Genomic DNA, 20,459 nt, shown 5'->3' with positions numbered 1-20,459 from the left:
TAGGGCCTCATAGATCTCAGCACATAATCTCCACGTCCCTGAGAATGATGGAGAGAATCCCACAGACGCCCAGTGCAGGAAGCCGAGGGAGCTCTCTCCAGAACCCAGCAGGAAAGAGCCACAGGCAAAATCCAAAGAATTCAAAGGGAAGTCAGTCCCCTTTGTACAGATCTGTTTCCTCAAACTTTGACAGTAAAGTTCCTTTTAGGAAGGGATCATTTTCCTGATTGGAATCTGTGATTCGTGCTTTCTCTACCTTTGCTCTGAGTGTCTGAGTCTCAGGGAGTGGATGAGTCAGGCTGCCACCTTGTAAAAGATTTAGGGGACTGGACATCCTCCCGCTGCTGCTGTGGACCCTCCTCTGGATGCTGTTCACGTGTCTCCATGCCTCTCCAGCTAGGTGTCTGCTCACCGAGGCTGATGGGCTTCTCAGCTCTTCCCTTCTGCTGAGCAAATCAGAGGGAAGCAATTCTGAATCTGTCCACTGGACAGTGATTGCACATTTTGCACTGAAGGTGGCTGAAAATAAGACTCTCTAGACCACTGAGCAGGTGCTTCTTGAAAAATAACAGGAAAACTTGTTTTTGTTAGTCTGTTGAGATCTGAGAACTTTTGCTCCAGCAGGAGGGCCCGCTTACTGAAAAGAAATCTGCTTGCTGAAGTGGTCATTCTCTTAAACATGTCCTAGGATGCCCTTATTCTTTTCCCAAATATTTAGAAAGAAATACTTCCTTTTTCTTTGTTTTATGAGTCCAGTTGATTCATCAGCATAAGTGACTTTAACAGAAGTTGTTACCCTGTACAGCTCTAATACTGCAGCTTTGTATTATAAGCACTTGCTTCTGTACATCCAAATATTCACGGTCCTCTCCTTTCATATTTAAAAATACATCTAGGAGGATCCTGTAGTAGGAGTTTTTCACTATAATAGAGAAGAATAGTGATGATGTTATCAAGTAGTCAGAAAGTTTCCTCGGACTGAGTTCAGCATTAAGTAGCATGAAGATTGCATGACTTTTAACTAAAAATATAAAACTGATGGATAAGTCATTGAAAATTGCTTTTATGTCATGCACTGGCCTTGTAACTCAGACGTGACATTCCATACACACACACACACACACACAAACGCACACAGACGTGGGCACCAGGACAAGTGCAGTTGAAATTGCCACATATCACTTAAATAGATTGATCCAATCAGCGCAGTGGGGGAATTTGATGACATACACATCTGAGCGGGTGTATGTTCATCTTAATTTACTCTTCAGGATATGAACATTGTGCAGTCAGCCACGTATGCTCTTCAGAGTCCATTCATTTTCCACTTAAATTAGCCTTGAGCCAGGGGAAATGTATTCATTGATCTCCTTTTTAATTTTTTAGTATGCCATAATTTCAGGCACAAAAATGTTGAAGGGGCATTATAATAAAATTTCCATGTGTACCTTTCACTCTTATTTCCCAAATGTTTACTTGCTGCCCGATAGTCTCATACCGCCTCTCCCTCGCTCTCTCCCTCTGCCTTTCATGATAAGGTGTGATGCCCCTATATTTTGGGGTGTAGGTCCTAGAAATCTGGATATTCCCTTCTTTCAATTTCTCCCCTTCTCTATATATGTACCTATCAGTGTATATACACATATGCAATATGTTTATCGTATTTTAGCTCTGTAACCTTACATATAAGGGTGTTTAGTCTCATAATTATCAAGATCAGAAACTTAATGTTTATATGCCACCATTATCAAGGTCGATATTATATAATGTAAATAGGTCCGGGCTGGCAAATCTACACCACTTGGAAAACAACACCCACTAAATGAATCTCCCAGTTGGTTTGCAGGTTTCCTGTCCTTGCCTGAGGACTTACAGTTCAGACACTGTGTTAAGATGTTATTTTGGTTTGTTTTCCTCTGTTTAATGTAGTTCTCCTTTTCATTGCATTCTGATTAGATTCCCTCATTTTGGTTTTTATTCCATTTTGAATCGTTTTCCCCATCCGTCTTGGTGGCATAAATTTCTGTTTACGATTATTTTTTGTCATAACTCAGTTTAGAAAATATATCACTGCTCTATGCCCACATCCTAATTCCTGCATGCCCTTCTTTGCAACTCCATTCCTGGTTGGTAACCAATCTCTGGTGTTACTTTTTTCCACAAATGAGCAGACATAAAAATGTATATTTTTACTCCCCCTTCTTGCTTACATAAAATGGGTAGAGTTTTTTTGCTTTGCTTCCTGTGACTCACTTTGTACAAGTGCTTAAGTCTTTCTCATTTCATTTGTATGCATCTATAATAGTCTGTTAGATGGGTGTGTTGTAATTGATTCAGCTGCTCCCTTTTGTACAAGCACTTTGATTGTTTTGTATATTTTATAATTAGATAAACTTGTGATTATGTATTTTCATATTGCTGGAGGGTAAATGTCTAGGCAGGATATTGCTGGGTCAAAGACTTATACAGTTTTGTTATATCTTTCCAGTTTCCTTCCAAAGAGGTTTTACCAATTTGCAATCCACCCAAAAAAATATGATTGTCTATTTCCTCATTGCCTTGCCGAAAGAAATTGTGCCAGTATTTTTAATTTTCCCTTTATGGTAGTTGAGAAAAATATCTCAGCATAGATTTAGTTTACATTTTTCTAATTATGTGTAGATATTTTAAATAAGACGCAATTATTGTAGGCATGTTATTTAGTTTTCTACACAGTATATCAGGATTCTCATTGGCCACATATTTTTAAGGATGTAACAAATATCTCTCTCATACAATTAAGTAGTTGCAAAAGGTTATCATGGCTCTTATACTTTAAGTACTAAAATTCTAGATAAACTGTTACATGGCTCTTAAGATATAGTCATTATAAACACCAAACTAGTTTCTTTTTTAAAAAAAATACCATGAGCAAGCTCTTCTTTAACAGTCATAAGTTTTATTTAATTTCTATTCCTGCTCCTTTATTCCATAGAATGTCATCCTAATATATCATTATCCTATGGCATTACACACGGAATTGGATATTCCAATCAGAAATCTCATCCAGTACCAAAGCTTGCCAGTAATTTCATAGAGATAAATAATCTGAAGAGGAGGCAGAACAGGGTGAGATCGGGGCTGACGAGGTAGTTCTTTCACTCCTTTCTTGCTGCATCATACATGGTCTAGACACCTTGTACTGGTTTTTTTTTAAGATTTATTTATTTATGCATACAGGAACTGGGGTACAGGCCAGAGGTGCAGGAGTGGGGAGTGAGAGGATTCACCAGAGACAGAGTGAGGAACCGAACAGGCCGATCTACTGAAATATACTGCTAAGGGGAGCAGCAGGCAAGATAGGAGAGGTCTGCTGCGCCAGGTGGGTCAACTCCCTGGCCAGCAATTGAACTTGTGCTGCAGAGGCTGCTGATAGCTTCATAGTGCCGAGACTTAACCCCTTGCACCACCACGGAGGCCCCATTGCTGTGTTTTATTGCTTATGCAGAGGAGCACACCTTTTACCTTGAAACACCTCCACTGTATTCCCAGTTACAGAGCCCATGAGAGAATTTCCTGGAAGCCTTGTGTCCTAACACCACAGATTTCAGGTTTACCATAATCAATTCTGGGCTAACAGGGACATCCTGCAAAAGCATCCTGGCGAGAAGGACATGCCCCCCTGGCAGGCAGCTGTGACTGCCCTGAGCCAGCTGACCGGGAGCTTCAACAGGTCTCTTGCAACTACCCCTTTAAGTGTTCTCACCCCTCCCCTTTACCACCTGTCTTTCCTTCAAAAATGATACATCAGTGGAATTACAGCATGCCACCTTAGGGGATTATTAATATTTTTTCACCTGGCAGAATTCCCTGGAGTTGTGGCCAAGCTGACCCATTGTCAGTAGTTCATTTCTTTTTATTGCTGAATAATATTCCTTGGTGCAGATGGACTGCAGGCTACTTCTTAACCACTCACTTGTTGAAAGCCACCTGGATGATTCTTTTTGGGCTATTACATTTAAGTTGTTGTGAACATGCACATTAAAAGCTTTGATTACACACAGTCCTCGCCTCTCTGGAATGCACATGGGTCCCGCGCTTGCTTATCTGGGTGGAGGCCTGTTAAGTCAGCCCACCCTGGTCTCCTAGTAAGAGACCAACACTTGCAGCCAGTGAATTGAGTGTTTATCTAATCACCTCCAACCAGAAGTTGTCTCAACATTAGTTGACTAGCTTTCTAGTCTCCACATTTTTCTTTCTAAATGTTTGGTGTCTTCTCTGGTTCACCCTAACAAGTGGTAGGCTATAGAAAGTGAATTGCTAAAGTGCTCCAAGGCCTTCAGTGGGTGACACTCTCACCTACCAGAGTTTGTCCCTTGAATTCATTTATCAGGATAACTCGTGAGCAGTGGGCTTGATATGGATTCATCACCCAGAGCATTTTCCCACTGTGATCTTTGAGGCCCGGAGGACTCTGCTGAATGTCCTTCCCTTTCTAGTGTGGGCTGTTGATGGGAAAGTCAAAGGGGAGAGTTCAGACTTGCCATAAAATTAATTGTTCTGGTGCCACTGAGTGGGGCAATGCCAGGCTAGACCAGGCTCAGGCTGGTTCCCTAGAGGGGGCCGGAGGTGGAATGTGGTTTCACGTGGCGTCATCTTTATTAAGCAGCTGTGTCTTCAGAGGCACACTTCAGTGCCTTGCAGATAAATCACTTCTGTCTTTAACAGTGACAGTGACAGTATTTCCAAACTTCACACATCCATGAGCCGAGTGACGGGACAAATGGTGTGTTGGGACTGCTTGATTAGTGCAGGAGGAGACACAAAATGTCTGCTTCATTGGAACTAAGTTATAATATGAATAACAGAAATAAATCTGTCACTTAGAGACCTAATCGTGAGACACATGCTGTATTTAACAGCTGAAATGATGTTCATCTCTTTGTTAAAGTGCAAAAATAGCACTTAATTATTCCTTGATATTGGGTCTTACTCAATTTGCTTCCCCCCATGATATACATTTGCATAATAAAAAGACAGTATCTCTCCCAGTAATATTTCCGTTAATACTTTTATAGTTTGTCAACATAGCGCATGTGAATACTTGGACAGAACTGCTCAACAATAAAAAGTATTTTCAATATTTTTGTGACTTAGGAACGTTTTGGGAATAAATAAATATCATTACGCAAGAGCAGATTCATCAAGGTGCCCCAGAGGATATGCACTTTAGCAAATCAGCATTCCACTGGCAGCACTGTTGCCATTAATAATGAAAATGGAAAGTAAGTCAGCGACCCTTTCTGCTTGGTCCCCCGCGGGGATGACAGGGGGATGCTGTTCAAGTCAGAGTTAGGCTTACTCGAGGCAGCCACGTTCCTCCCCTGCCTCCTGACCAAGCCTGGCCAAGTAGACCGAAGACAGGCGCCTTCACAGGGGAGCCTCCCAGGGAAGGAAACCATCAGTCCTGATCCCCACCCAGCTCCAGACAGCAGGGGTCCTGCTCTGGGGAGACTGAAGCAGAGCTTCCTAAATGTGTGGCCCCAGAATAATGGCACCTAAGACTCACTGAGGAGGATTAAAAAAAAACACTAGTTTTTTTTTGTAAAGGTTTATTTTTATTTATGCATATAACAACTGGGGTGCAGGCCAGAGGTGTTGGGGGTGAGAGGGTTCACCAGAGACAGAGTGGGGAGCAGAACAGGCAGACTGACTGAAATACACTGCTGAGGGGAGCAGCGGGGGAGACAGGAGAGGTCTGCTGCATCATGTGGGTAGCTCCCTGGCCGGGGATCGAACCTTGGCTGCAGCAATGATAGTGCTGAGACTGTACCCATAGGCCATACAGGGAGGCCCAAAAAAACACTAGTTTTGATTCAGAATCGTCGAGGTTAGTCGGGACCTGGAGCCCCTGCAACCAACCGGCAAGGACACCCAGGTCTGCGCTGAGCTGAGCCCAGGCCTCGCAGGCTGGCTTTCAGGGGCCCTCAGCTGCCCTTGCGGAGGGAGGTGCCAGGCCCTGCTCTCCGCGGCTGAGGCCCCACCTGGCTCTGCGTGGCGTGCTCTGGGGCTTGTTGGCACATGACCCGTGAGCTCAGGCTGGGCCAATGAAGCACAGGTTTAATGTTTGCTCCTTGGAATTATTCTTTGAAGTAGGAATTGTTTGCTTTGTAAAGCACCATTTCAAAGCCCTGGAGGATGGGATATGTGCCTGTGGGGTGTGTGTGCTTACCGCCGCGTCCAGCCTGGCTGTGGAGCATCATCAAAGCCCCTGGCTGTGCAAACACAGAGCAGGTTAACGGCATCTTAAGTCTGCTCCAGACTCCTCTCGGAAAGCCTCACAAGCCCTGCAGACTGGCTGCTCCTTCCCGGGCCCCGGCCAGTCCAGTCTCATGTGGACGCTTGGAGAAATGGCCAGAGGAAGTTTGATGTTAGGAGAATGAAAAAAGGGTGGGGGGGTCGGGGCCTCCCCGGTGGCGCAGCGGTTGAGCGCTGGGTTGCGAAGCTGCACTCAGCCTCTGCAGCACCAGTTCAATCCCCGGCCACCGGGCGAGGTCCCGCATGGCGCGCAGACCTCTCCTGCCGCCCGCTGCTCCCCTCAGCAGTGTACTTCGGTCCTTCTGCCTGTTCTGCTCCCCGCTCTGGCTCTGGTGAATTCTCTCACCCTCCCGCGCTTCTGACTGTACCCAGTGCTTGTATAATAAATAAATAAATCTTTTTTAAAAAAAAGAAAAAAGGGGGGGTCCAGGCCCCCTTCAAGGAAAGAGACGGGGGGATGGAAGGCTCCTGGGCCTTGGGTGGGGCTTGCTGCCCGCACCTTGCTCTCCCAGCTGCCAGCTGTGTGATATGGGCAAGTGTCCTTGGGCATCAGAATTGCCAGCTCTGCAACAAAGGAGTGGTAGGTTGTCAGAATAGCCCCCTTGACCCCCCAAAAGCCCATAATGCTGATGATATACCTTTGAATCCTCAGCTTACTGTGATAGAATTACCAGTACTTTCGGCTTAAACACTGGGAAGACCTGATGTTGACGTGAAGGGTCCGGCATTGGAAAGGTGGCGAATGGAGCAGGTGCAAGCAGACTCGGCTCTACAGACAGATTGAACTCCTGGCCTCTCTGTGGCCCTGGGAAAGTGACTTACCTTCTCCCCAGTTGCCCAGCCCCGTGGAATGAGGGCGCTAATAGTACCTGCCTTGTAGAACTGTTATGAGGATTAATGGCCTGTAGAAAGCACTAACCTAGTACCTGGTACTTAACCCAGTACCTGATATTAAGTAAGCCCTGGGTCAGTAAATGTTAACAGTTGGCCTTGTTCTGCTCCTGTTGATTTTTCAGGGCCCAAGAATAGGTAAAAGCTCCCTTTCTTTCTCCCCTTCTACTCTTCCACATCTCCCACGTTCGCTACTTCTCTGACAGTAGTTTCATGGATTTCACTGTGAACATTTGTCCTTTAAAATGTTCTTTGTGGGCTTCCCCGGTGGCGCAGCGGTTGAGCGCTGGGTTGCGAAGCTGCCTGCGGCCTCTGCGGCACCGGTTCGATCCCCGGCTGCTCTCCGGCCACCGGAGGAGGGTCCTACATGGCTCGCAGACCTCTCCTGCCACCCCCTGCTCCCCTCAGCAGTGTACTTCGGTCCTTCTGCCTGCTGTGCTCCCCGCTCTGGCTCTGGTGAATTCTCTCACCCTCCCGCGCTTCTGACTGGACCCAGTGCTTGTATAAATAAATAAACAAACAAACAAATAAATAAATAAATCTAAAATAAAATGTTCTTTGTGGCCTCCCTGGTGGTGCAGGGGTTAAGTCAGCACTATGAAGCTATCAGCATCCACTGCAGCATGAGTTCAATCCCCATCTAGGGAGCTACCCACATGGCGCGGCAGACCTCTCCTGTCTCCCTGCTGCTCCCCTCAGCAGTGTATTTCAGTCGATGTGCCTGTTGTGTTCCCAACTCTGTCTCTGGTGAATCCTCTCACCCCCCACACCTCTGGCCTATACCCCAGTTCCTGTATGCATAAGTAAATAAAAATAAATCTTTAAATAATAATAATAAGTTCTTCATGTATTAAAGCATAGCGTAAAGGTTTGCAGTCATGATTAGCATTATGTTAGCATTGTGAATCATTAGGTAATTGGCATGTGGCTCCATCTCCATTCTCCAAAGTGCCTAGTGGGTTCCTGATCTTCTCTTATTGGAAGGAAAGGAGACCCAACCTGGAAGCGTCCATCTCTGTCTCCTGTTTCTCTGAAACATGCAGGTGGGTTAATGTGAGAGCAGGGGAGCTTGACTCTTGGGCGCAGGGTTAAGAGCAGCTTCGTTTGTCACATCTTCTGCCTGGTAACCCAAAGGCTAGCAGGATTACCTGTTGAGTTTTCTCCAGCCTGTGTTTATAGCATGCTGTTTTGTGTCATCTGGGGAAGGAAGTCTCCTACAGACAATGAAACGACAAAAGGAGCTTGCACATGCTAAGAAAGGCCTCTGGAGAGTTTTTGTTCTCGATGTCTCATCCTGGAGAAACCCCACAGTAAACCAAACCAAACCTTGAGGTCTTGAACTTGGGTTTATCCAGCTTGGAAGTCAAAGGTGCCCAAGAAACTGGGTGCATGGCTTCTATGTGATCATCTACCATCTCTCATCCTTGTACTGCAGCCTCTGCCAGTCACCTTGTCTAGTGCCAGCAGACACAGGGCAGGTTCACCACACCCCCGGATTCGGGCAGGGGGATAAAGGAGAGTCCAGGAGCCCTCCATGGATTTTTTAGGCTTTAATGATCCCAGGAACCAGGTACACAGGCGCACGAGGCAAGGAGGCAGGCACGGGTCAGGCAGGGCAGGGGAGCTGGGAGGCAGGCAGGCAACTGAGCCTCTGAGCCCCCCACTGATCTTTACTCTTTTGCTCTGGGCTCTCTCTGGCATTCTCTCATGGTCTCGCCTCTTCTGTTATGCCGCTTGTCCTCTCGTAGCTGTCCTCGAGGGACTCCACCCTTGTATCCCTGGCCTCTAGGCTCAGGTGTGCACACTTGCACATGCCCACACGCATATTCCAGGTGACCACAGTGAGGCACATGTGCCCCAAATCCACACTCCCAAGTGGCCTCTTGCATTAATTAGCACGATTAAGGCTACAGGTGATAGCCACAAAGGCTAGTGGGGTGAAAAGCCTGATTAATTCATTTACCCTACACCTTGCCAACCCTTTTTCCAGTCTAGGGTGAGGCTTGGCAGGGTCCTAAACAAGAGTTGTTCAAGCCAGAATGAAAAATGGACTGGCCACCAAGAGAAAGTTCCAGAATAGTGCTGGCTCAGCCAGCATGACACATGTCAGGCAACCAGGGTTTGTTTTGCCACAGATGAGCAGAGGATGGTGATTCATGAACAGAGAGTTGGCCAGAGCATCGGAAAACTCATGGGTGGGAAGGAGAGATTCTGAGGACACTTGTATCTCCCAATCTGATGCTGTTAACAGTGCAGACACCATGGCAGGCCCCACGGCTCCATGGCCTCTGTGTAGTTCACACACTGTGGATCTTCTCAAACCATTTCTTCAGTTGGGATTGGGCAAAGCCCATTCACACACACAGGAAGCGTCTGCATCTGGAGTGTGGGTGAATGCCACTGGATGACACAAGGGAAAAGACTTTCATTTTTTGCTCTGCCTGTTTATTTCTCCTGGAATGATTTGTTGCCAATAAGTTTCTTGCCCGGTGCCTGCCCAATGTTCTGCAGCCATAGAGGAGATGCTAGTATTTACTAGTTGTTACTCTTCTTGTCATCTTCCAAGTCTCTTCCTCCCATCACCCTGGGAGCTGAGAGATTTAAAAATAATCTGTCTACCATTTTGGACATTGAGTGACCAATTTAGTGACTTGGTGTTTCTCATTTATTTTGAGGCCGTGGAAGATTGCAGCTCTTATGGCGGAGGCTCAGAAGGGACTTATTCATCTAGAAACCATTCATCTCTTTGCTAAATGGGCAGGATAACAGGCTTCTCACAGTCTGGTACATTGTGTCCTGTGTTCTTACTCCTGGGGAGGAAGTGACCACTGAGGAAGAATGTGGTGGAAGGAATTTCCCTCTATATATTTAGAGTAAATCTCTGGAGCAGTGCTGACATAGAAGGATACAGGGGTAATGCCCCATGCTCCAGGGTGTCTGTTTCTTGAGACATCAAGTATTCTCTACCCCACTCCACAGAGTTCATGGCAGACAAACAGTAAATAATTGACTTATTAGGGTAAGTGCACAGACATAAGTCAGGATTCTGGAACATGGGCCATTATGGGTTATCTCAAGGCTGACTTAAAGGGGTCATTCTGAGGAAAGGCTGCCTTGGTACATCATTGTATCATCTTGCATTCTATTTTAAAGAAAACTATTGGAGTCATTCTTTTTATTCCATTTCTAGTCAACTCTGTGAGATCGCTCTTTTCCTATACTTTGTTAAGAAGTGTTAACTTATTTTGCTTAATTTAATCCCTTCCAAATCTATACGTTACCACAAACGACATGAGTCTATCATTTTTGATTGCTGAGTAGTATTCCATTGTGTATATATACCACATTTTGATATGCTCATCTGTTTTTAGGCACTTAGGTTGTTTCTCTAGCTTGGCCATTGTGAATAATGCTATAATGAGCCACATAAGGATCAGATTAAGTCAAATTTAAACACTAACACTTGAAAACTGACTGTAGAACTGAAGAATCCATTGGGGAGCGATGAGTCCAAAGTGGGGGCGAGCATAGTGGACTCTGGGCACTTTGGTTTTGGGTGCACTTTGATAACAATATCTGAAGGGGGGTGATCGTACAGACAAGGAGGTAAACTACTACCTCAATAATTTTTTTAAGAGTCAACTTAGTAACATGATTTTTTTGTGTTCATGTAATCTTATGGTACTTAAGGCAGTGTTTGTTGTCAGCTCACAAGGTAGCAAGAGTTTCATTGACTTCATCGCCTTGCCCAGATTTACCCAGTGGCATAAGTTAGACTTTCTGATTCATATTTGTGTTGATTAACTCCAATAGGAATCAGAGATCAGTTAATTACTAGGATTGCTTAGGAGGCTCAGTCATTTGAATCAAAGAGAAGACTCAGCCAGGACTTCCCCAAGGGTTAAACTGAGCATACCCCAGTACACTCAAGCAGCTGAGCTGGGGCTGTCATCAGTAGGGAAAGACCCAGTTTCTGGCATTCTGGTCATGCTTGTTAATTCTGTTCTGGTCTGAAGGGCTTCTCCGTCCATTGCAGCCCCTTTGACTTCCAGTGCAAATCCCAGATGAGAGAAGAAATAAATTGTGGGTGCCCTAGCCAACATCCAGTGTCACTGTTGGCCCCTATCAGTATCACAGCTGAGAGGAGTCTTCACATAATCCACTTTTCTCTCACCTTTGCCATACTTTGCAAGATGAAGCTAATGGAATATGCAGGATTAGTGCTGGTAGAATAGAACATGTTTATGCGTCTCTTCTTACAGAAAACTTTTGGAAAGATGCCAGAAGTCTGCTGTTCTTTAGATTAAAAGTTGTATTTTCTTTGATTTTATTTTCAAATGGATTATACATGCTAGGGTCTTAGAAGACAACATATATGTGCATACTTCTATGTTTGCGTGCATACTCAAATCACATATGATATATATAATTTCTGTTTCACTTTACCTGAGGATATTAAAAGGATTCTGAATCTTACTTTCAGCAGTTAAAAACTACGAATAAAAATTTAAAGAAATGATGCTTAGGCTAGGTTGGCATGGAAAAATAGTGTCATTCATAAAAGCACTAGACAAAGGCAGGCAGCTTGTTTTTGGGGGAGAGCCCACTCCATACAGGATGCTCTTATAAATCCAGTTTGTCTTACAGTCCAAAGAAGAAGAGCATGAATAAATGACTGGAGTGAAATCAAATGGAAAAAGCCAAATGGTCCAGAATTCACCAGGTGTCTTTTTGAGCTGTCTTTTCTATGCAGTTGTTCTCTTAAATCATCACAGTGTTGTAGCAATCTCTACACTTTGCAGTGTAAACTGTTACCCAGAGCCACACCTGAACTAAGTTCCTGTCTTTAAAATTGGGTGAGTAAAAATAATATTCCATCCTGATCCACAGGGTCACCCATGGATCTAATTGATACAAAGTGTTTTCACCCACAAGTGTCACACAAACTATTACTGTGATTACTCAGTGTCTTTGTGTTTTGATTAGACTGATATGTGGGTGGCAATTCAGGACCTTATTCTTAATGTGTAGAGTGCTGTTGCATGACTAGAGAAACTAGGCCACTAAATAAATATTACTTTCATAATAACTTTAATACCAAGAGATTACATCTGTGTTTTGTGTTATTTCTCAGGGTTTTAAATTGTCCTTATATAGGTCTCCATATCAAGTAGCTTTCATTATTGTCGTATTAAATGATTCGAGCTATTAACCTCTCCTCTTTTAGTCTCTCAAGCACAATTCCAAAATGAAACTTTATTTCCCTTCAAATTTTTATTTTTTGAGTAATAAATATTCACAAGAGAGACAGCCTTTTTACTTGTAAAAAAATTTATTGCTGTGAAGTTGCTTTTTTTTCAAGTGAGATCAATAGGAACATTTGATCAATATCAACATCAAATGAAGTTCTTTAACTTCATCCTTCAATTATATTGTGATAGAAGTCACTTACACTTTGTAAAAATTGTGTGTTTGTCTTTGTGAGAAAGATGGAGACACAGAGAGAGCCAGCCCTGGATAAGCACAATTGAAAGGAGATTCTTTCCCTCCAAAGAATTTTTGTATCAGATATAAGCGTAGTTATTTCTAGTTTCAGTGGATAGTAACAGTGAAACAGGTTTCCTCCATTTGCTTTTAAACTTTGCAAAGTAAAGATGTTCTGGGGAGAAGGGAGGGACTGATCCATGTTACACCTTGGGTGAATCTTCGAATAGTGTTCTAAGCGAAATAGAGCAGACACAAGGTGGCACAACATGTGATTCCAGGGAAGCCAGAATCCAGAAGTCAACCCAGAGAGCTAGAAAGCAGATGGGTGCTTGCCAGGGGGCTGGAGAGGGGGCAACCCTCCTAGTACTAATGAGTACTAGGTCACTTTTGGGGGGAGTGATGACAATATTTTGCAACTAGACAGAGCTGGTAGTTGTACAACATTTTGACTGCTAAATGACACTGAATTATGTACCTGAAAATAGTAAATTTTATGTGAGTTGAATTTCAATTGTATGTGAGGTAAAAACAATAAAGCTATTAAAATAATAAAGATATCATAAAATACCGTGATTAGAGAGACATTTCCAGTATTATAAATCAAGAGCCCCCTCCCATGCATTTGCTCACAAAGCACTCTCATTATTTGACGCCAATCCACAGGAATGGCTGCTCTACACTCAGTTGCGTCCTTGGAGAGCACAGGTGCCTGTAGTGTCTGGATCATTTTCCACCTGTTGAATAGGGTCACCCAGTATTTGTCTTTCTCCTGGTATTTTCTCCTTGGCCTGATCCCTTCCAGGCCCTTCCATGTTGTTGCAAATAGCAGGATTTCATCTTTTTCTTATAAGTGGGTAGTGGTCTTGGTGTATAGACGGTCTACTCTCTTACAAAGACTCTTTTTATTAAAAATCTCTTCAGTTACCCTTTTTGACTACACCTTGAGTTTCCAAACAGGACTTTCATGGATACAAGCACCTCATGTGAACATGCCTTGCAGAGTATTGTCATTAGCTACCTTAAAGGCGCAAATAAATAAATGAAATGAAATCTGACTCTATTTAAAGAATTTCAGTACTGTTAGCAAGTGGACAACTTGTTGGGGAGCAAAGGTAGAATTGTGATGATAGTCAATCTTTTGGGGAGCAAGAAAAACGTCTTGTCTCCTTCTGTGGAGATATGATGACCATCGAGAACAGCCAAATGAACACCTTGAAAGAAGAACCTACTCTTGACATCTTCCTTTTGCTTCTTCTCTTCCCTCTGCAGGTCACCTATCTGGGAAAAGTCCCCACCACTGGCATGCAGTTTCTGTCAGGCTGCACAGAAAAGCCAGTCATTGAGCTCTGGAAGAAGCACACACTAGCCCGAGAAGACGTCTTCCCAGCCAATGCGCTGCTGGAGATCCGACCCTTCCAAGTATGGCTCCATCATCTCGACCACAAAGGCGAGGCAACAGTCCACATGGATACCTTCCAGGTGGCCCGCATTGCCTACTGCACCGCCGACCATAACGTGAGCCCCAACATCTTCGCCTGGGTCTACAGGGAGATCAACGATGACCTGTCCTATCAGATGGACTGCCACGCTGTGGAGTGTGAGAGCAAGCTGGAGGCCAAGAAACTGGCACATGCCATGATGGAAGCCTTCAAGAAGACTTTCCACAGTATGAAGAGTGACGGCAGGATCCACAGGAACAGCTCTTCTGAAGAGGTTTCCCAGGAATTGGAATCTGATGATGGCTGAATGAACACAGGTGCTTCAGCCAAGGCAGCATTGGTCAAGGAATTTCGAGAGGTTAGACAAAGAAGCAATGATTCAAATTAGGGATGAAAAGACTGCCAAACTATTGGCCGATCCAGCTTTTTAAATTCAGAAGAGCAATTCTAAATCATAAGAAATGTATTATTAAAGTCATTACGTTACATTGAAATCTGCTGCTGCTGTGACTGTGAGGAGGGTGGGAGTTCGGATGGGGAGAACATTCTAGAATCTTTTTTTTTTCCCCCTCATTTCCTAATGCCTTCCCATAGGAGATCTCCATGTTGATGTTCGCCTCTCTCAGGCAAATACACTGCGGCTGTTATTTGATGGACCATCCCAATTTGCCTTATGAAACTCAGCAGGAATGTCAGATATACCGACAGGATCCCGAACAGCGGGGGAGGTGGAGAGTGACACTGAGTGATGCCAGTGCGTGGGCACCGCAGGCTGACCTAGAGAGCTCCTCTCCCAGGGCAGTTTCCAGACTCTCCCCTCAGCGAGCAAATCAGCATAGTCTTTATTGAGATTTACAGCTAACCACCCGATAGTTGGCAGTTAACTCACAGTTAAAGTAATGCTTTTATTTACATAAATATATCAACTCATACCCTTTTCTGTATGCACACCATCTCTGTTCTTAGGATACTTGCAACTACTAATAGCCCTGCCCTTCCTCCTGTCCCTTCTCCCTCTTTCTCCTTCCAACCTTTGTCAACATCCTTCTAAGGTTGGGATCTCAACCTACACTGCAGGACATCAAAAGGGAAGAAAATAACCAAACAGATGAAATAATCAATCGAGCTAGCAGTTGAAAACCCCCACCACAAAAGAAACCTTGGAAAAGGGAATGAGTTCTCAGCGAGTGAACAAGTTCCATTTTTCATCCCAGATGTACAGTAACTTATTCAGCTGATGTTCCTGACTGAGGAATCCTTCATGGCGGGTGTCACCTCTGGACATCCAGGAAGCCCGGCCCCATCCCTCAGTGCTGCACTTGGATAGTGAATGAGTTACTATTGACTTGTCTGCAGAACCAATGCCCACTTAGTCCAAGAGGAAACCTGACTTGTGACTTTAAAATTGGTGATAATTTAGAGTTGGAGATGCCAGTTTGTTCACTGAGAAGTCCACACTCTAAAAAGCCTGAGATTTCTAAGTTTCACAGATTTTTAAACCTCCTAAATGCAAAGTCACCATGGAATGACATTGAAAGTATTTGTTAAAACACATACATTTAAGGCTGAGAGCAGATGAGTAGTTTTCCAGGGAATGCTGATCCTTTAGTAAAGTCTGTTTTGCATCCTGGTGATGATAGGGACATGGGCACGCTTTACAGAAGCCTTAAACAAGAGCTAATTGAATCCAGAGAGCACTGGTGTTGTGTTTTGGTCTGTGTAACTGTGTGTCCGTGTATGCATTTGTGTGTGTATGTGTGCCCCTGTGTGTGGGTCCAGTTCTAAGGCATGTAGAATAAGCATGGAGTCATAACGAGGAGAACACGGCTCTTGGAGATGTGCTTGCTGCTTTACAACACATGTAAACTATTCTTTAGCATCAATGCATCCATTCTTTAATAAAAAATATGTTTGCATTAATAAAGCTGAAGTGTTTCATACTTTCTATGCCCTTCCTTTTTAAAGTCATAAAAATCCAGACAACCAATCAGGGCCTCCCTGGTGGCGCAAGGGGTTAAGCATAACACTATGAAGCAATTTGCAGCTTCTGCAGCACAAGTTTGATCCCCAGCCAGCCAGCGAGCAACCCACATGGTGAGGCAGACCTCTCCTGACTTGCCCGCTGCTCCCCTCAGCAGTGTACTTCGGTCAATCTGCCTGTTCTGTTCCCCACTCTGTCTCTGGTGAATTCTCTCACCCCCTATACCTCTGGACTGTACCCCAGCTTTTGTATGCATAAATAAATAAATCTTAAAAAAAAATCCAGACAACCAAATAGATAAGGTGGAATAAACAGGGTCTGAAGATATGTTCAAACTTGGCCATAAATAACCCATTTCTTGAAGATGTTTAAGAAAAATCTTGTTTTATTTTCTAATGCTCAATACATACTCACTGCCCCTTAACTGAGATCTTAATATGCCAATTACTGAAATATTCTTTAATGTGGTGGACTTAATTCAGAGAAGAATCTTACAGAACAAATTGCAAAAGATTACAACTTATACAACCTCAGGCAGATTTTTGGAGAGACTGCACTGGAATTCAGGAAGGAAAACACGAGTCATCCTTCTGACAGGACTGGTTAAAAATGTCTCCTGCAGGCCATGAATTCTCAGAACAGTCCATTCATCAAGCAGGGCTGGTGGTCATGGGGTTTCTTCGTGACCGATGCCCTTCATAGAATCAGTAAGAAATGAAAAGGCATCTGAAGTGAAAATATGGGTGCCTGCTGAGGAGCTGAACTCCTCAAGTAAGAATTACTGCCTAACTCTGATTAAAAGGGCATTTTCTCCCGTCAAGCTTTTCTCAATTTCAGTTTCTCTCTATTTGTCCTTGAATATGCCTCTAAAGTGGGAGGCAAGGGAGGGAGAAAGAACCCAGCCAGCATATATTTCAAGACAATGTCATTTTCCTCTCTCAGTAAAAGTTGGATCCCCAGTGCACATGTGATTATTTATTGCAGAAAATATTTGCTGGCATTTTTTTCAGGGTACTGAGTATGACATGCTAAATAATTTGCTCTGATAATATTAGTGTGAACTTTTGCCTGAGTTGATTGGTAAGCAATTTAAAGATAAATACACAACCACATCTTTCAAATACCTAATGAGGTCTTTCTGGACAGTCAACCCTAATTCCCTCCAGAAGTATGATTCAGATTTGCATTTTTCTTTTTTAATTCTTAGTTCTCATCCTTTGGATGCCATCTTTGCATACTGGTGGTCACAGAACACTTTGTGTACATTAATTCCTGTGCCCCTTAAAGAATCCAGGAGGTGGGAATGGGCAGCGACCTTAAAGGTAAGGAAACCGAGGTTCAGAGAGGTTATGTAACTTGGCCAAGGCAACACAGCATGGGCATGTTGGATGGAGGCCAGAGCCTTCTTATTTCTGCTCCAGGGTTGTTATTCTGTTTAAGTAAGCTCCACTTTTGTATTTTTCATTTCCATTCTAAAACCCTCTATTTTATTTTAAATTAGCATACTAGACCATTATAAATAAACATTCTTTGCTATTCATTTTTGAAGTATTTTTTTTACAATACCAGCAAGAATTTTAAAAGCAAACAAAAGCCCAAGAAGTTTCATTTGTTAAGGGAATATGAGATTTTGTGTAAGTATTTTACTGGCTGTGGTCAGTAGACAAAATACTCTCTCAATTCCTAAAAAATCAAGAGGCATGTTTTGTGTTGTTTTTCTCAGGTCATGTTAAAACTCTTACTTAAATCCTTCTATTACAGGACCCTGGAGCATCTGTGATCTCCCTCCATGCCATTCATTATAGTTTTCAGTAGTGTATTTATTTGTGTAATTATGTACTATTACGGAAAGCCGGAGGCTGTATAAGCCTCTGGGGTAGGAATCTGTGTCTTTAAAGGGGATTTTGTCCTTTTTGTTCATATTTTAACTCAAGTTTTTTGCAGTAGGATCAGCTGCTTCAGGCACCTGGGGGGAAACACAGTAAGTTTCTCTTAGGTGACTGGCAGGACGGAGGAGGGGGTAAGCTGAAGGTTGGCAAAATCACGATGTGAGTCTTTGATTTGCAAGTTCTAGCACAGAATCTTGGCCTTTTCATCCCCTAACTAATTCCAGAAAGAATTCGTGGTGCTTAGAGATAAAAATGAATGTTAGAGCTAAGCTCTACGGTTGACATAGAGCACACATAGTCCCAAGAAAGCAGACAGGTAATGTATTCTAAGATACCTGCATTTAGTAGATTACAGTAATTTTGTCATTTATTTGCTTCTTTTCATTTCTATTGCTGAAAAAGGAAAGTGTGTTGAGGAAAGGTGTTTTTGTTTTTGGACAATATGTAATGTATGAATTTCATGGTTTCGCCCCAAGTTTATACTCAAGAAATGATTTTTTTCCACTTCTTCACAGCTTTTGTTCACGATTCCTCCTCCTATCCCTCTGGCCTTCCCCTGCCCTTGCTCCTTTCCTGCCTTCATGATTTAATTCTTTTGTGAGATCACTCCAGATTTTCTCTGATTTTAGCATATGGCCTTTGAAATCACACTGTGGTTCCTAAGCCATTGAGGCAAAATTTGGAAAGCTTTCAAACTCTGCAGATTCTTCTAAATTCCTCTATTTATTATTATTTTTTAGTCAGATGAGGCATGGTAACTAGTTAATTCTTCTTACTCTCTCCAAAAATGTGCTGTCCTCTCATCTCCTGGCTATACCTTGTGCTAATTGGAGTGAAGGCGGCCATGATTGTCAGCAGCAGTGTCGAAATTCATATGCTCATTGAGAAACGTTTCTGTTATGTGCCAAGATTGATTTTTGGAGCAATTTTATGGGATGTTTTGTTCAACGTCAGGGCTTTGGCTGCTCCTTCTGTAGAGACAGCAGCTGGTAATAGTCACCAGAAGAGAACTGCGGATGGCGCCTAAACCCACGTTTAGAGAGAAAAACAACTGGGTGGGAGATAGCAAAGAGGAAGAAAAATCGAAACCATCTTATTTTGAGCATTTATAAATAGACTCTATTTGTTGAAAAGGCATCTAAGACACAGTGTTGTACAATTGAGCAAAGCTGATTTTCAGAAAGAAATTTGGGAAAAATGTTTATTTTGGAATGTTCTAGTAAGATTATCTCTGCTTATGTACCTAAAGTTGGTTGTTCAGAAAGAACCTGGATAGTTTTGCTCACAAACCTTAGGACTTTTACTCAGAAACATTCTCAAGTTCCTATTAAGTTTTCAATAACTTGGCTTAGATCTAAGCTACCCTCACATCACACTGATATAGTTGGTCTACACTTGGAATTATTGAAGGATTACAGATTTTCAACCCCACAATAGTAAATTACCAGCAATTATCAAAATTTCATGTCTGTAACTTCCTTAACTCTGAATAGAAAATGTTTGCATCCCTTTACCTAAACATCCATATTAGCTTGAGGTTAGATCATCTGAAAACATTATGAGATTTGTGAAATAGACCATGATGCTACATGGGGCCCACTTTATTTCAAACCTATCATTATATGGCCTTGGTTACCATTCCAGAACATTCTTTATCCTTTGAGGTAAAGTTTAAGAGAAACATTTTAGGAAACACCCACTTACAAAGAAGAGCCAAGAGCTGACTCTATTCCAAGGTCACTTTTCAATGTAAATTTGGAATCATCCAAGACCCATTACAGGTCTGAATTCAATTTTGTTCAGAAAACAAAATCTAACAATAAATTTCATCATGTTCATAATTGGATTATCTTTGTGTAGCTGCTATTATGGTTTGAAAACATTTTAATTGGGAGGCTTAGGATAGAATTAGATCTTTAATTCAATCTTTTGCCAAATTATTTTATTGCTTTTTTTTCCATTTTAGTTGCAACAGCTTTTCCTAGAATTTAGTGCTGTGCTTTTAGAAATTAATACAGTAAAACCTCATTCATTTAGATAAAACTAATTAGGAGTTTGTGGATTTGGTCACGAAAAGCTCAAGTTTTATGTTTATTTTTAATAAGCAAATAAATTGGATGAATAGCATTGTTATTAGCAGTATCAGCGTACTTGGGAAACTCTACTTCCATATATTAAAATAACAATTTACTAGATGTAGTGTGATTTCAGCATAAGAAGAAGTGAGTACAGCTGAAACTGAGGCTTTGGTGTGCTGGTTTCAAGACATTCTTCTTTATTTTTGAAAGCAGTTTTTCCACTAAACAACAGATGTTTAATGCAGTGCTAAAATGCAGAGCTCTTGAATGTAAGAAAATGCCTCTTTTTCAAAATACTCACTATTTACATGCATCTAACCTTCATTTAGTATAAGCATTTGTTTGTATTAACTAAAATCACCCCCCCAATCTAAAGTGACTAGAACTTCCTGTTTTT

General features: G+C 42.7%; 1 protein-coding gene across 4 annotated transcripts in view; it reads left to right on the top strand.

Moving 5' to 3' along the window:
- The window catches only part of PID1 (phosphotyrosine interaction domain containing 1), a 199,459-nt gene extending 183,346 nt beyond the window's left edge, over positions 1-16,113 (top strand). For all 4 annotated transcript variants that reach the window (XM_054700128.1, XM_054700130.1, XM_054700129.1 and 1 more), the window contains exon 3: positions 13,945-16,113. In XM_054700128.1, coding sequence (XP_054556103.1) covers positions 13,945-14,421 — 477 coding nt within the window. In that variant the 3' untranslated portion in view covers positions 14,422-16,113. The remainder of the gene's footprint in view (positions 1-13,944) is intronic.
- The last annotated feature ends 4,346 nt before the right edge of the window (positions 16,114-20,459 follow it).

The sequence above is a fragment of the Talpa occidentalis genome, unplaced genomic scaffold (genome assembly GCF_014898055.3).
Source record: "Talpa occidentalis isolate TD23 unplaced genomic scaffold, MPIMG_talOcc4v2.1 talOcc4.3, whole genome shotgun sequence".
Classification (NCBI taxonomy): Eukaryota; Metazoa; Chordata; class Mammalia; order Eulipotyphla; family Talpidae; genus Talpa; species Talpa occidentalis.
The sequence above is the reverse complement of the archived record's forward strand: the minus strand, read 5'-3'. Positions and strand labels throughout refer to the sequence as shown.